The following is a 14,165-nucleotide window of genomic DNA, read 5'->3' on the forward strand; positions in this document are numbered from 1 at the left end:
AGACCTATCAGTAGAGAAGAAATAGAAAAAACCATTAAAAACCCTCCCCAAAAATAAAAGTCCAGGCCCTGACGGCTATACCAGCGAATTTTATCAAACATTCAAAGAAGACTTGGTTCCTATTCTACTCAAAGTCTTCCAAAAAATTGAAGAAGAAGCAATACTTCCAAACACATTTTACGAAGCCAACATAACCCTCATACCAAAACCAGGCAAGGATGGCACAAAAAAAGAAAACTACAGACCAATATCTCTAATGAATACAGATGCTAAAATACTAAACAAAATACTAGCAAATCGAATACAACAACATATTAAAAAAATAATACATCATGATCAAGTGGGATTCATCCCAGAATCTCAAGGATGGTTCAACATACGTAAAACGGTTAATGTAATACACCATATCAACAAAACAAAGAACAAAAACCACATGATCTTATCAATAGACGCAGAAAAGGCTTTCGATAAAATACAACACAATTTTATGTTTAAGACTCTCAACAAAATGGGTATAGAAGGAAAATATCTCAACATGATAAAGGCCATATATGATAAACCATCAGCTAACATCATATTAAATGGCACTAAACTGAAGGCTTTCCCCCTTAAATCAGGAACAAGACAGGGTTGTCCACTCTCTCCACTCTTATTTAATGTGGTACTAGAGGTTCTAGCCAGAGCAATCAGACAAGACAAAGAAATAAAAGGTATCCATATCGGAAAAGAAGAAGTAAAGGTATCGCTTTTTGCAGATGATATGATACTATACATCGAAAACCCCAAAGAATCCACAAAAAGACTACTAGAAACAATAAGCCAATACAGTAAGGTCGCAGGATACAAAATTAACATACAGAAGTCAATAGCCTTTCTATATGCCAACAATGAAACAACTGAGAAGGAACTCAAAAGAATAATCCCCTTCACGATTGCAACAAAAAAAATAAAATACTTAGGAATAAACATAACAAAGAATGTAAAGGACTTATATAATGAAAACTATAAACCCTTGTTAAGGGAAATCGAAAAAGATATAATGAGAGGGAAGAATATACCTTGTTCTTGGCTAGGAAGAATAAATATAATCAAGATGGCTATATTACCCAAAGCAATATACAAATTTAATGCAATTCCCATCAAACTTCCAATGACATTTTTTAAAGAAATAGAGCAAAAAATCATCAGATTTATATGAACTATAAAAAACCCCGAATAGCCAAAGCAATCCTAAAGAAAAAGAATGAAGCTGGGGGCATTTCAATACCTGACTTCAAACTCTATTATAGGCCACGACAATCAAAACAGCATGGTATTGGCAGAAAAATAGACACTCAGACCAATGGAACAGAATAGAAAGTCCAGAAATTAAAACCACATATATATAGTCAAATAATTTTTGATAAAGGGGCCAACAACACACAATGGAGAAAAGAAAGCCTCTTCAATAAATGGTGCTGGGAAAACTGGGAAAGCCACATGCAAAAGAATGAAACTGGACTACAGTCTCTCCCCTGTACAAAAAATTAACTCAAAATGGATCAAAGATCTAAACATAAGACCTGAAACAATTAAGTACATAGAAGAAGACATAGGTACTCAACTCAGGGACCTGGGTTTTAAAGAGCATTTTATGAATTTGACTCCAATGGCAAGAGAAGTGAAGGAAAAAATTAATGAATGGGGACTACATCAGACTAAGAAGTTTTTGCTCAGCAAGAGAAACTGATAACAATAATAAACAGAAAGCCAACTAAATGGGAAATGATTTTTTCAAACGACAGCTCAGATAAGGGCCTAATATCCAAAATATACAAAGAACTCATAAAACTCAACAACAAACAAACAAACAATCCAATAAAAAAAATGGGAAGAGGATATGAATAGACACTTCTCCCAGGAAGAAATACAAATGGCCAACAGATATATGAAAAGATGCTCATCTTCTTTAGCTATTAGAGAAATGCAAATCAAAAACGCAATGAGATACCACCTCACACCTGTTTCGATTAGCTGTTAATTAGCAAGTCAGGTAACAGCAAATGTTGGAGAGGCTGTGTGAGAAAAAGGAACCCTCATACACTGTTGGTTGGGAATGTAAAGTGGTACAACCCATTATGGAAGAAAGTATGGTGGTTCTCAAAAAACTGAAAATAGAACTACCTTATGACCCCAGCAATCCCTCTACTGGGTATATATCCCAAAAAACTCAGAAACATTGATACGTAAAGACACATGCAGCCCCATGTTTATTTGCAGCATTTGTTCACAGTGGCCAGGACAATGGAAACAACCAAAAAGCCCATCAATAGATGACTGGATAAAGAAGATGTGGCACATATACACTATGGAATACTACTCAGCCATAAGAAATGATGACATCGGAACATTTACAAGCAAAATGGTGGATCTTGATAACATGATACGAAGCGAAATAAGTAAATCAGAAAAAAACAGGAACTGTATTATTCCATACGTAGGTGGGACATAATAGTGAAACTAAGAGACATTTATAAGAGTGTGGTGGTTACGGGGGGGGAGGGGGGAATGGGAGAGGGATAGGGGGTGGGGAGGGGCACAAAGAAAACAAGATAGAAGGTGACAGAGGACAATCTGACTTTGGGTGGTGGGTATGCAACATAATTGAACGACAAGATAACCTGGACTTGTTATCTTTTGAATATATGTATCCTGATTTATTGATGTCACCCCATTAAAAAAATAAAATTATATATATAAAAAAAAAAAAAAAAAAAAAAAAAAAAAAAAGAAGAGCTCGCAGAATTGCAAAATGATGAGTCAGTTAAAGTTTTATTTAATATCAAAGGAGCGATGGCATGGCTTTGTGAGGAAACAGAAATCAAATACCCAAATTCAACCAAATGTGCAAGAAAACTATTGCTACCGTTTCCATCTTCATTTTTAGCTGAATGTGGATTTAGTGCTGTAAATGATTTACTGGTAAAAAAAAAGAAATCGGCTGGATATAACACAATGTGGAGACTTGAGACTAAAGCTAACCAAATTGGAACCTAATATAAAATCTCTGTGCAGCAAGCATCAAGCGCAAGGATCACACTAAATTAAAATAATAAATTAGTCCCTGGCCAGTTGGCTCAGCAGTAGAGCGTCGGCCTGGCGGGCAGGGGACCCGGGTTTGATTCCCGGCCAGGGCACATAGGAGAAGCGCCCATTTGCTTCTCCACCCCCACCCCTCCTTTCTCTCTGTCTCTCTCTTCCCCTCCCGCAGCCAAGGCTCCATTGGAGCAAAGATGGCCCGGGCGCTGGGGATGGCTCCTTGGCCTCTGCCCCAGGCGCTAGAGTGGCTCTGGTCACAGCAGAGCGACGCCCCGGAGGGGCAGAGCATTGCCCCCTGGTGGGCAGAGTGTCGCCCCTGGTGGGCGTGCTGGGTGGATCCCAGTCGGGCGCATGCAGGAGTCTGTCTGTCTCTCCCCGTTTCCAGCTTCAGAAAAATACAAAAAAATAAATAATAATAATAATAAATTAATATGGAAAAATCTGTATTAAAATTATTTGGAATTTAAATTTCTGTTTTTCATTATATGTTTTGAAATTTTACTTACTGTGTTTTGTTAACAATTTCATAGTGATTTCTTCCTAGAACCTATCATTTATGTTTATTAAGTGAACAAATCAATTTTTTAATGTTAAAAATTATGTATGTTACATAGGGAGGGGACATAAAAATTTTAGAAAGGTTAAGGTGGGGCATGGCACAAAAAAGGTTGGGAAACACTGTTTTAGATAATCAAAAGAAATAGCCTAATCTAATCTGGTGAACCCTTAAACAGGAACTGGGCTCTTCCTCAAGTAAACGAGGTGCAAAGGGTAAGAGATATTTGGTATGAGAGAGATTCTCTATTACTGGCTTTGAAGATGGAAGGCGCCACACGGTAAGGACCTGAGCATAGCCTCTAGGAGCTAAAAGGGACCCTCCAGCTGACAGCTTGCAAAGGAACAGTGACCTCAGTCCTACAACCACAAGGAACTAAATTCTTCCAATACCCTGAACAAGCTTGTAAGAGGCCCCTGAGCCTCAGATGAGACTCCATGCTATTCATCACCTTGATTTAAGTCTTGTGATACTCTGAGCAGAGAACCCAGCCATGCCTTGGCCAAACTTCTGACTTACAGAACTGTGTGCTAATGAATACATGTTGTCTCAAACTGCTAACTTTGTTGTATTCTGCTATCAGAAAAAAAAAAAAATTAAAATGCTCTATCTCCTCATCTCTAAAAGGAGAATGAGGCTCAAATCACATCTTCCTCTTGGGATTATTCTGGGAAATAACATATGCTTAAAGCACTCAACACAGTGAAATGCTAGTGGTGAGTTACCTAGGATTAATGAAGCTGTTATATTGTTTTCATACTCACTGATACAATTTGAGGTGATAAATTATTTTTTCACAAATATACTAGAAAAGATAAAAACTTTACAGTCCAAGGAAGTAGAGAGACTTAAAAGGAATTCCAGGTGATGAAAAGTTGACCATAGGATCTCCCTTGTTTCTAACACTCTCACAAAGATCATCATGTCTAACCTTCTTTGAAGAAAGGTACATCTTCAGCCTTGCTTTAAAGAGGTGGTATATGCTCCATTGGTCTGGGACAGACAATCCTGAATTCAAGTTCTAGCTCTGCCACTTACTTTGGCTGTGATTTTAAGCAAGTTAGCAAATGTGGGGCTCAGTTTCCTTCTCCCTGAAATGGGAATAAACACTATCTATCATGCAGGCCTGCCACAGTCTTGCCTGGAACCAATGCTCAATAAATGGAGGTAAAGGTATAAACAGAGGCTGGTGGAGAAGAGAAAGCTGCGATTCCCTCTGTGGCACAGGAGACGTGGGAAGGCCACAGTGACACTGCCTGAGCAGTATTCTCAAGGACCAGAGACTCTGTCCCTCCCTGTAGTTATTCATGTCAGAGCCTTTCGGTCTGATTTGCAAGGAACACTCAGGTTTGTTACACTGAGGTTTTGCCAACTTCCTTCCAAACGCAGGACTAGAATATGCCAAGGCAGTGTGGAGCAGGCACATAGTATTGTCAGAAGACAAGGTTCTAGTCCTGATCTCCCACCTCTGAGTGACCCTAAGAGCAATCACCATTATTTCTTGTCTGTCTAGGAACCAACTACCTAGTGGGTACAGTACCAAACTCTTCCTTGGAGCAAGTAACTCTTCCTTACTTCAAGTACTGTACTTTTTGCTGCATAAGATGCACATTTCCCCCCCCCAAAACTGGAGGGGAAAATGCCCATGTGTCTTTTTTTTCCCCCCAGAAATGAGAAGCCGGGGGGGGGGGACACAAACAGATAGACTCCCGCATGTGTCCGACTGGGATCCACCAGGCATGCCCACCAGGGGGCGATGCTTTGCCCATGTGGGGCATTGCTCCATTGCAACAGGAGCCATTCTAGTGCCTGAGGTGGAGGCCATGAAGCCATCCTCAGCACCCGGGCCAACTTTGCTTCCATAGAGCCTTGGCTGTGGGAGGGGAAGAGAAAGATAGAGAGAAAGGAGAGGGGGAAGGGTGGAGGAGCAGATGGGCACTTCTCCTGTGTGTCCTGGCCGGGAATCAAACCCAGGACTTCCACACGCAGGGCCGATGCTCTACCACTGAGCCAACCGGCCAGGGCTTGCCCATGTGTCTTATGGAGCAAAAAATACGGCGTTTTATTAAGTATTTTAACACACCATTTGGTTCAGAATATTTTTTTTTCTTATTTTCTTCCTTAAAACACTAGATGTGTCTTATGGTCAGGTGCATCTTACGGAGCAAAAAATACTGTAAGTGGCTTAGAGCAGCTGTCAATCACAAACCCTATCCATCCAGCTCCCTCAGAGGGAGCATGTGACCAAGGCCTGTCCCATCCTGTTGACAACAGTGATTCGTCAAGGGATGTGACCTAAGCCAGGACAATCAGAGTCCTACACAGAATTTCATATGTGGACCCTGGAAACAAACACTTCTCTCTTTTCTCTGGGAATGCATGGCTACTTGTGATCATCCTCTCCAAAAAAGTCCACATACAGTTGGCCAAGATAAGACCAATGCTCCAAGAGTGACAAAGCTGAGAGGGAGTATCCCTGAACACCACTGGACCTCAGACCCACTCATCTTACCGCTCTCGTCAAATCAACCAATCAACTCCCCTTTCCATTTGCACCCGTTGTAACTGTGTTTCTATCACTTGTAACTGAAAGATTCCTGAGTAATACAGTAGTCCATTTTTAATTATTTGAAAATTAAAAGGTGGGGCTACAAGGTCCAAAGTCCGTTAGAAGGTTCCAGAGTCTTAAAATTTTCTTCCCAAGTGGCCTAAGCAAGAGTAAAAACCAGGCACTGGAGAAAGAGACAAGATGAGCCCAGCCCTTAAATTTGGTTGATATTTAATTGAAACCGAATGCAATGCCTTACACATAGTAGATCTCGAGAAGTCTTTCCTAGCTAACCAACAGACAGTGGCAGAAGTTGTGCTCCTGAAATTTTCAATTTTCACATTTCTAGTATAAGTTGCCTACCCAAGTCTCTCTGTCCTCTCTCTCTCTCTCTTTTCCTTAACTAACTGGAGGAACTGTACCAAATATTTTCACAAGGAAGGATAGAAATTTTGAGCTCAGCACTGGCCCAAACAGACGGGGACCTGAAAGAGGAGCTGTCTCAGAGCAAGAAACCCAGAGCTCTTTAGGTCCCACCTTCTCATTCCCACCATTCTGTTCTGATTTCATTTGTTCTGACCATAACTGCTCCAACCAAGACCATTGCCTTGGCTTATCTCCATGAACGTATCTGTAGCACCCATGGGTCTGGTGAAAGCACCACCTTTGCTGGGAGTGCAGGGAAGTAAGTCCTCAATGGGCAGTAACACCCAGGGCCACTGTCTCCTTCAACCAGCATGGGAACCAAAGACCACAACCTGCAGTTAACACCAACAACAATCGTTAAAGGGCTAAAGTGCTTGGGAGATAGAAGGGACGCGTGCGACATCTAGGTTATCATCAGCTCTTCCTGAGCCCCTCTCCAGCTAAACACTCCAGCCAAAAAAAAAGGAAAACTGCAGATGCTGCTCCTAAAGCCTTGCGGAGTAATACAGATCTGCAGTGAACGTTTCCGGGAAGACCAAGAGGGAGTTACAATACAAAGTGAAAAAAAAACTTTCCTTAAAATTATTTTGAAACTCTTTTTCTAAAATGTTTCCTCCCTAAGCCGCTGACCAGTCCTTGCTCCCTTGTGCCCAGTGGTGGCTCTCCACCGCCCGCACGTGTCTCCCTTCCACTGGCTGAAAGTGTTCAGCCCCTACTCCGCTAACTCTCTCCAACCCACTTCTCACCACTCTTCTCCCCTCCCACCCCGAAATCCACAAATGCCCAGGACTGGGTGAACTAACACAACAAGCTCAAGAGGGATGGAATTCCAAATGCTTATACTGGTTTTCTCTGCCATACACATAAGTATAGGAAATTTGCTAGCACAGAGATTCTAAAACCTTACATTCTCAGCAAAGGAGAAAACAAAAGTGTTCATACAAAGCCCGAGGACAGCAAGCAAAGCTCAGTCTAACAGGCCTGGGAGTCACACTTCATTATAGGACATGTATCAGCTGGATAATGACTCAGATGTCTTCATGCTGGCATTCTGAGTCTTTCTTGTTCTTCAGCTGCAATCACCATAATGACGGTTACAAAGCATGTCCTGGCCGGGCATGAGTGCTCCCACCTGGTTGGGTTCCCTTCCACCCCATGTCATGCAGAATTATGCTCTGAGGTGGAGAAAGATTGATTTGGCCATAGAAGAATCAGGCAACTGACCAAGGCTCCAAACCACCTCACTCTGATATATCTTGATGCCAGTTTGCCTAACTTTACCAATAAGCCCCAGGGGCCAGAAGTCAAAGTAAGGACAAGAGGCTATGGTAAACACCATAACTGACCTAACCACCTACCAGAGCCCTTTCACTCCAATAATTCTAACTACTTGGGAAAATCTTATGAGTTGACTAAGAAGCTGAGGGCTGATACAAAGATGAAATCAGCATTGCAGTAAATTCTGTCACCTACCTGGCTTCAGTTAGCCAGGGGCAATGAGTTTTATCTCCTACTGTGAATTACTAACTTTAAATGGTACCATTGCAAGAACACAGCCAACAAAGAGTCACACTTAAACGAAGTGTGGGTCTAACCAGTTCCTTTTCAGGAGCAAGTTCTATGAACCAGAATTCACAAAACATATTTCAAGGGGAAAGAGTTGAAGAGGTCTCAGAGCCACATGTAGGGTAATCAATTGTCCCAGTTTGCCCAGAATTAAAAGAGTTTCCCAAGACATGGGACTTTCAGTGCTAAAATCAGGACCGTCCCAGGCACGCTTGTGGTACTGGTCACCCTATGCACCCCTCGCCTTGGGTAGTGACCATCACTGATAAAGAAGGAAAGTAGGATACACTGAAGGAAGGGTAGAAAGAGAAAGTAAATAAATACTTTCAAAAAAGCCAGTTTGCTCACAGTAGGTCTAATTTCCCCATAGTTCAAAATGAACAATTAATGTCAACTATTCTAAAGTGTGTATAAACTATTTTGTCAACAAAAGGTTTATGGTCAACAACTTTGGGAAATGCTACAAATGCATCAGCTCTCTTTCATGTGGTTCTCCTACACATCACACATCAAAGGTCCTGACAAGTCCTGCAGCAAGGGACACATTTAACTTGGTGCTTTCAGTGTATCCCAAGTTTATTGACCACACGTCTTTTTTCACTTAATGGTTATGATCATCCAATTGGACATACTTTAAGAAATGGGGATCTTATCCACAAAGCCATAAAGTTAGGAGTTACATGACATATTCAGTATGACATGAACATCTACTAAAGAGATCAACACCTTTCTCCTTGTACTCAATGAAAAGCATATTGTCAACTTAGCTAAAATAGAGCCGTGATCTATATATTTTAAATAAGACCTGAGGAAAATGACTGAGATCTGTGTGGGATATTAAAGATGAATTGAACCAAAAAACAGTGCTGAAAAAACTAAAGACTTGAATTTGAAACACAATCTGAAGTGGATCTATTCATTCATTCATTCATTCCCTTCATTCATTACACAAATTAATTCAGCATGTATGTGCCATCTATTACGCTAGAACCACAGATACAGCAATTAACAAGAGAGAATGAGAAGGTCTCCACACACCTGATGTTTGGGAATTCCTAACCTAAATTTCAGTAAGTACTCACTAACAATCTTAACAATGAGAAGAAAGTTCAGGTGTCCATAGAAGGGTCCTCTAGCTCAGAATCAGAGGGTGGTCATGATGGCTTCCCACAGGAGGAGATGTGAAGGTTTAGACTCAATGGATAAGGTGGCTGGATGAGCTGCAGTGTGTGTAGGGCTGTGGTGCTAGGCAGCAGGGGACAGCATTCGGGGCAGAAGGGACAAGGCATACAAAGGCCTGGTGGTGAAACAGTGTTTGAACATTCTTTATACATGCAAAGGTCTGTTTGTGAGGTTAGAGCTAGTATTCATTTTAGCACACAGTAGGGCCTCCATATACTTTATTACTATTATTACTGTTATCACTACTGAGCTAAGGAAGAAAACTTTGCATCAAAAGAAGGTTAGATCTGACCTTTCCTCTAAATATCTATGACTTTGTGACTAGGAGAATTTATTAATACCTTTAAAATCTCTAAAGCTTAAAGACTTCTGAAAATTAAGCCCCCTCCCCACTCCCTCACCACCCCAAATCATAAATCTATGTATTAACGGAATCTACATTTCTGATTTCATTTTCCTTCACTGTGTACTGGTTCCCTCCGTGTTCCCAAGGAAAGTGCCACAATGCCCACCTCATCACCCCTGACACCTCTGGGCTTCTTCAAAGATGCTTCCAGTAGCCCAAGACTTTCAGGACAAGCAAACATCAGCAGACATTAATCGGGCCATTTATGTTTGTTAATTAAACCACAGCTGCTGATGCAAGTATGACTTTCCCAAGTGGGAGCACCCAGGAGCTTCCCCCATGGAGATGGATCAGTCAGGCCGACCTGTGTTCTTTCCAGAGCTTCTAGGATAGGACACACCCAGGGACAACACTTACCCCTCTGAAGTTCCAGGTTTTAGGAGAGGAAAACATGGGAAAGGAGTTTTGCCGCTGCCACTTAGGCCTAAAAAAGGAGAAAAGAAAAGACAACGTGTTTGTTAGTCACTGGTTAGGTATTCAGAGGAAATCACAGGCTTTCGAGGCAGCTTTATCAAAAACAGGAGCTTGGGGGTGGGGTGGCCCAGGTACAGGTGGCCGAGGTGCTGTCCACAGCCTTGCAATCTCGGACAGGAAATGTACTCCAAACTCTCTCCCAGTCCGGCAAGAGGAAAGCTCTAGAATCCCTTAAAATAGTCAACCCCTCTCCCTTAAAAAATAAAATACACAGGAAAATTCAAACTGGATGCAATCAAAAGCCAGACCATACTCCCAACATTGATCTTTATTCCTCACACACAAACAAGCCCGCCAGGATGCCATCAGTGAGGTGTACAGCTTGGGCTCAGCCTGGAAAGCTCCGCCATCACACACACACTGGGGAGTCCAGCACCTCCACACAGGCCACAGCTGAGCTCCAGACACTAAAGGGACAACTGACAGGACATGGAGCCGCTGCCTAACAAGTCGGAACCAGTTTCTTCACCTATTAATCTCTCCACATGAACCAACCTCCTCAGACATGACCGGGGCAGCTTCCTCCGGTCAGCGTGCGGGGCAGGTGACCGGGGAAGGAAAGTGCAGCGATGTGCTGGCAGCACCAGGCTCACCAGGGACACCTTCCTTCTGTCTTGGGAAGTGAATCCAATTTTGTGGCTGCCAACATACCAACTGAAACACTATTTACAACATCTTTTTGTCCTACCCAAAATGTTACGTCTGTCAGCACAGATATTCCAACCTCATGTGTGCTTGGTACCATCTCACTGAAAAATATCCATGAAAAAAGGCCCCCTTGGACTTTTCCTGAGGATCTTAGTCACTGCTCCACCAAAAGGGTGGTGCTGGTTCTTTACATGACAGTCACACCTTTCCTTACCCTCTCTGCCAAAGTTGGCAGTGCCACAGGCAGGGTGCTCGCAGTGACTACAGGGCAGGCTTTGCAGGATGTCGGGCCTGAGTAAAAATCTTGATTGGCTCTACCACACACAAGAGATAAAATACAAGGTAATTTCTATAATAGCAGCAGCTAATGGGTATTGAGTAGTTAAAACAGCATATGCTAATACTTCATAAAGTTAATCTCACAGACACTTACACTGTAAGCCAGGGTTCAGTATTGTAACCATTCAGTAGATAAGAAAACGGCACCTGACCGGGCGGTGGCGCAGTGGATAGAGCGTCGGACTGGGATGCGGACCCAGGTTCGAGACCCCAAGATCGCTAGCTTGAGCGCAGGCTCATCTGGTTTGAGCAAAAGCTCACTAGCTTGGACCCAAGGTCGCTGGCTCGAGCAAGGGGTTACTCAGTCTGCTGAAGGCCCATGGTCAAGGCACATATGAGAAAGCAATCAATGAACAACTAAGGTGTTGAAACAAAAAACTAATGATCGATGCTTCTCATCTCTCCGTTCCAGTCTGTCTATCCCTCTCTCTGACTCTCTCTCTGTCTCTGTAAAAAAAAAAAAAAAAAAAGGAAAAAGGAAAATGGAGACCCAAGGATAAATGATGTTACTATCATCACACGGGCAAAATCAGGATTCTAATCTCAGCTGTCTGATCTCAAATTCCATCATGTTTTATTAGCTGTGTGATCCTGAGCAAGAGGCTTAATCTCTTGAGCTTTCAGATTCCTTTGCACAGAACAGGAGAAATAATACCCAGCACCTAGAGTTAAGATGAGATGAGGGCTCTAACTCCAGTTCTGTCACTGCAAAGTTTTCAGCAGATGTTAGCACAGTGCCACCCACCCCCCAAATCTTGGCTCCAAGAACAGCCTCCAACTGGGGGCACAGGATTGACACAGAAAAGCCGAGACAACTCACCACACAGATGGGAACCCCGCTTATGTGTCTTTCTATCCAGCCCCTTCTCTCCCTCACCCGCCTCCGCCCCCACACATACAACAATAAGACCCCAGGCTAATCACATCTCAAGACTAACAGAGAACATGTGGGTGGGTATTTAGATTTAATATCCTCTATTAAGTAACATGTTGGTCTAAGTTCTTCAGAAAAGACATTTCTCCCTTAAAAAAATAAAAACTTAGAATTCAACAATACTTCTCCCTGGATTCCATCCCCTCCCCTCCCAGGTTATAATTGGGCTTTGCTTTACTAATCATTTTTGATGAGCTTCACTGCATCCAAAGCAACAATATATTCTGAGCAAAGATTTAGTTCACAGAAAATGACAATCACAAAAATTAACAGTGATGAAGTTACATGATGTGCCAGGGCCTGTGCTAAGTACTTTGCCTATATAATCTAAGTCTCACAGTAACAATAAGACAGGTTATAAGATATTAGGTTATATTATAACTTTTATACATAATAAATAGTATTATTTTGGTATTATACATTATAGTATTTAATATGTAACCCATTAAACTGACATTACATATTTTAAAATATAACATATTACAACTTTGTATAATAATGTATTTTCATATAATATGATATCATTACCCCATTTTACAGATGAGAGAAACAGAAGCTCAGAGAGGTTAAACTACAGTGTGTCCGTAAAGTCATGGTGCACTTGTGACCGGTCACAGGAGAGCAACAGAAGACAATAGAAATGTGAAATCTACACCAAATAAAAGGAAAACCCTCCCAGTTTCTGTAGGATGATGTGGCAGCATGTGCGCATGCACAGATGATGACGTAACACCATGTATACAGCAGAGCAGCCCACGGCCATTCCAGTTGAGATGTGGACGGTACAGAGGAAAGTTCAGTGTGTTCTGTGGCTTGCTAAATTCGAATCCGTGACCAAAGTGCAACGTGAATATCGGCGCGTTTATAACGAGGCGCCACCACATAGGAATAACATTACTCGGTGGGATAAGCAGTTGAAGGAAACCGGCAGTTTGGTGGAGAAACCCCGTTCTGGTAGGCCATCAGTCAGTGACGAGTCTGTAGAGGCTATACGAGATAGCTACCTAAGGAGCCCTAAAAAATCTGTGCGTGAGCCCACATCGAACTGCACTGAATAGGTATGAAACTGGGAGAGTTTTCCTTTTATTTGGTGCAGATTTCACATTTCTATCGTCTTTTGTTGCTTTCCTGTGACCGGTCAAAAGTCCATTATGACTTTACGGACACACGGTACATACTGTAAGTCACACAGCTGGTAGATAGCCAAGTTGGAATTCATACCCAGATGTATCTGACAGATTTCAGAGTATGTAGCCCCTCTCAAGAGAGAACAGCCTTAGGCCCTGGCAGGTTGGCTCTGTGGATAGAGCATTGGCCCAGTGTATGGACATCCTGGGTTTGATCCCTGGTCAGGGCACACAGGAGAAGCAACTACCTGCTTTTCTTCCCCCTACCTTTCCCCCTTCCCTCCCTCTTCCCCTCTCACAGCCAGTGGCTCAATTGGTTCTAGCATCAGTTCTGGGCACTGAGGATAGCTCAGCTGGTCCCAGCATCAGCCTCAGATGCTAAAAATAACTCTGTACTTAAGTATTGACCCCAGATGGGGGTCTGGGTAGATCCTGGTTAGGGCACATGTGGGAGTCTGTCTCACTATCTCCCTTCCTCTCACTTAAATAATAATTACAAAATAATAATAAGAGAAGCCCCACCATACAGAGCAGAGCATGCTTTAAAAAGAATGCAGTCTGGGGGTTCCTTGTGGGAGGGCTTCAGTTTGGCAGAGCCTCCTACTGTGAAGCCTTTTAGGCAGAGAAAAAGCATCAGAGCAAGCCTGTCAATCCAGGGCACTCTCAGGCAACTTGGTCACACCCCCTGGGATGGGGAATTGCCAAGAAACCTGGGAGAGAAGGCTAGCCCCTACTTGTTAGCTCCCCCACCTCTGCATTCCACCACCAGGCTTCCAGATCATTCCCATTTAACAGTCTAAAAGAGTCTCCTGATAGTTTCCTGCTTCTCCCCAGCCAAACCCAGGTGGCCTTGAAGGACAGCTTCAGGGAATAAAACCGAC

At 42.6% G+C, this 14,165-nt stretch overlaps 1 protein-coding gene across 3 annotated transcripts in view; it reads right to left on the reverse strand.

Moving 5' to 3' along the window:
• The window catches only part of ARHGEF3 (Rho guanine nucleotide exchange factor 3), a 402,985-nt gene that overhangs the window by 256,676 nt on the left and 132,144 nt on the right, over nucleotides 1–14,165 (reverse strand). For all 3 annotated transcript variants that reach the window (XM_066351719.1, XM_066351722.1, XM_066351720.1), the window contains one exon: nucleotides 10,120–10,186. In XM_066351719.1, coding sequence (XP_066207816.1) covers nucleotides 10,120–10,186 — 67 coding nt within the window. The remainder of the gene's footprint in view (nucleotides 1–10,119; nucleotides 10,187–14,165) is intronic.

The sequence above is a fragment of the Saccopteryx leptura genome, chromosome 10 (genome assembly GCF_036850995.1).
Source record: "Saccopteryx leptura isolate mSacLep1 chromosome 10, mSacLep1_pri_phased_curated, whole genome shotgun sequence".
Classification (NCBI taxonomy): domain Eukaryota; kingdom Metazoa; phylum Chordata; class Mammalia; order Chiroptera; family Emballonuridae; genus Saccopteryx; species Saccopteryx leptura.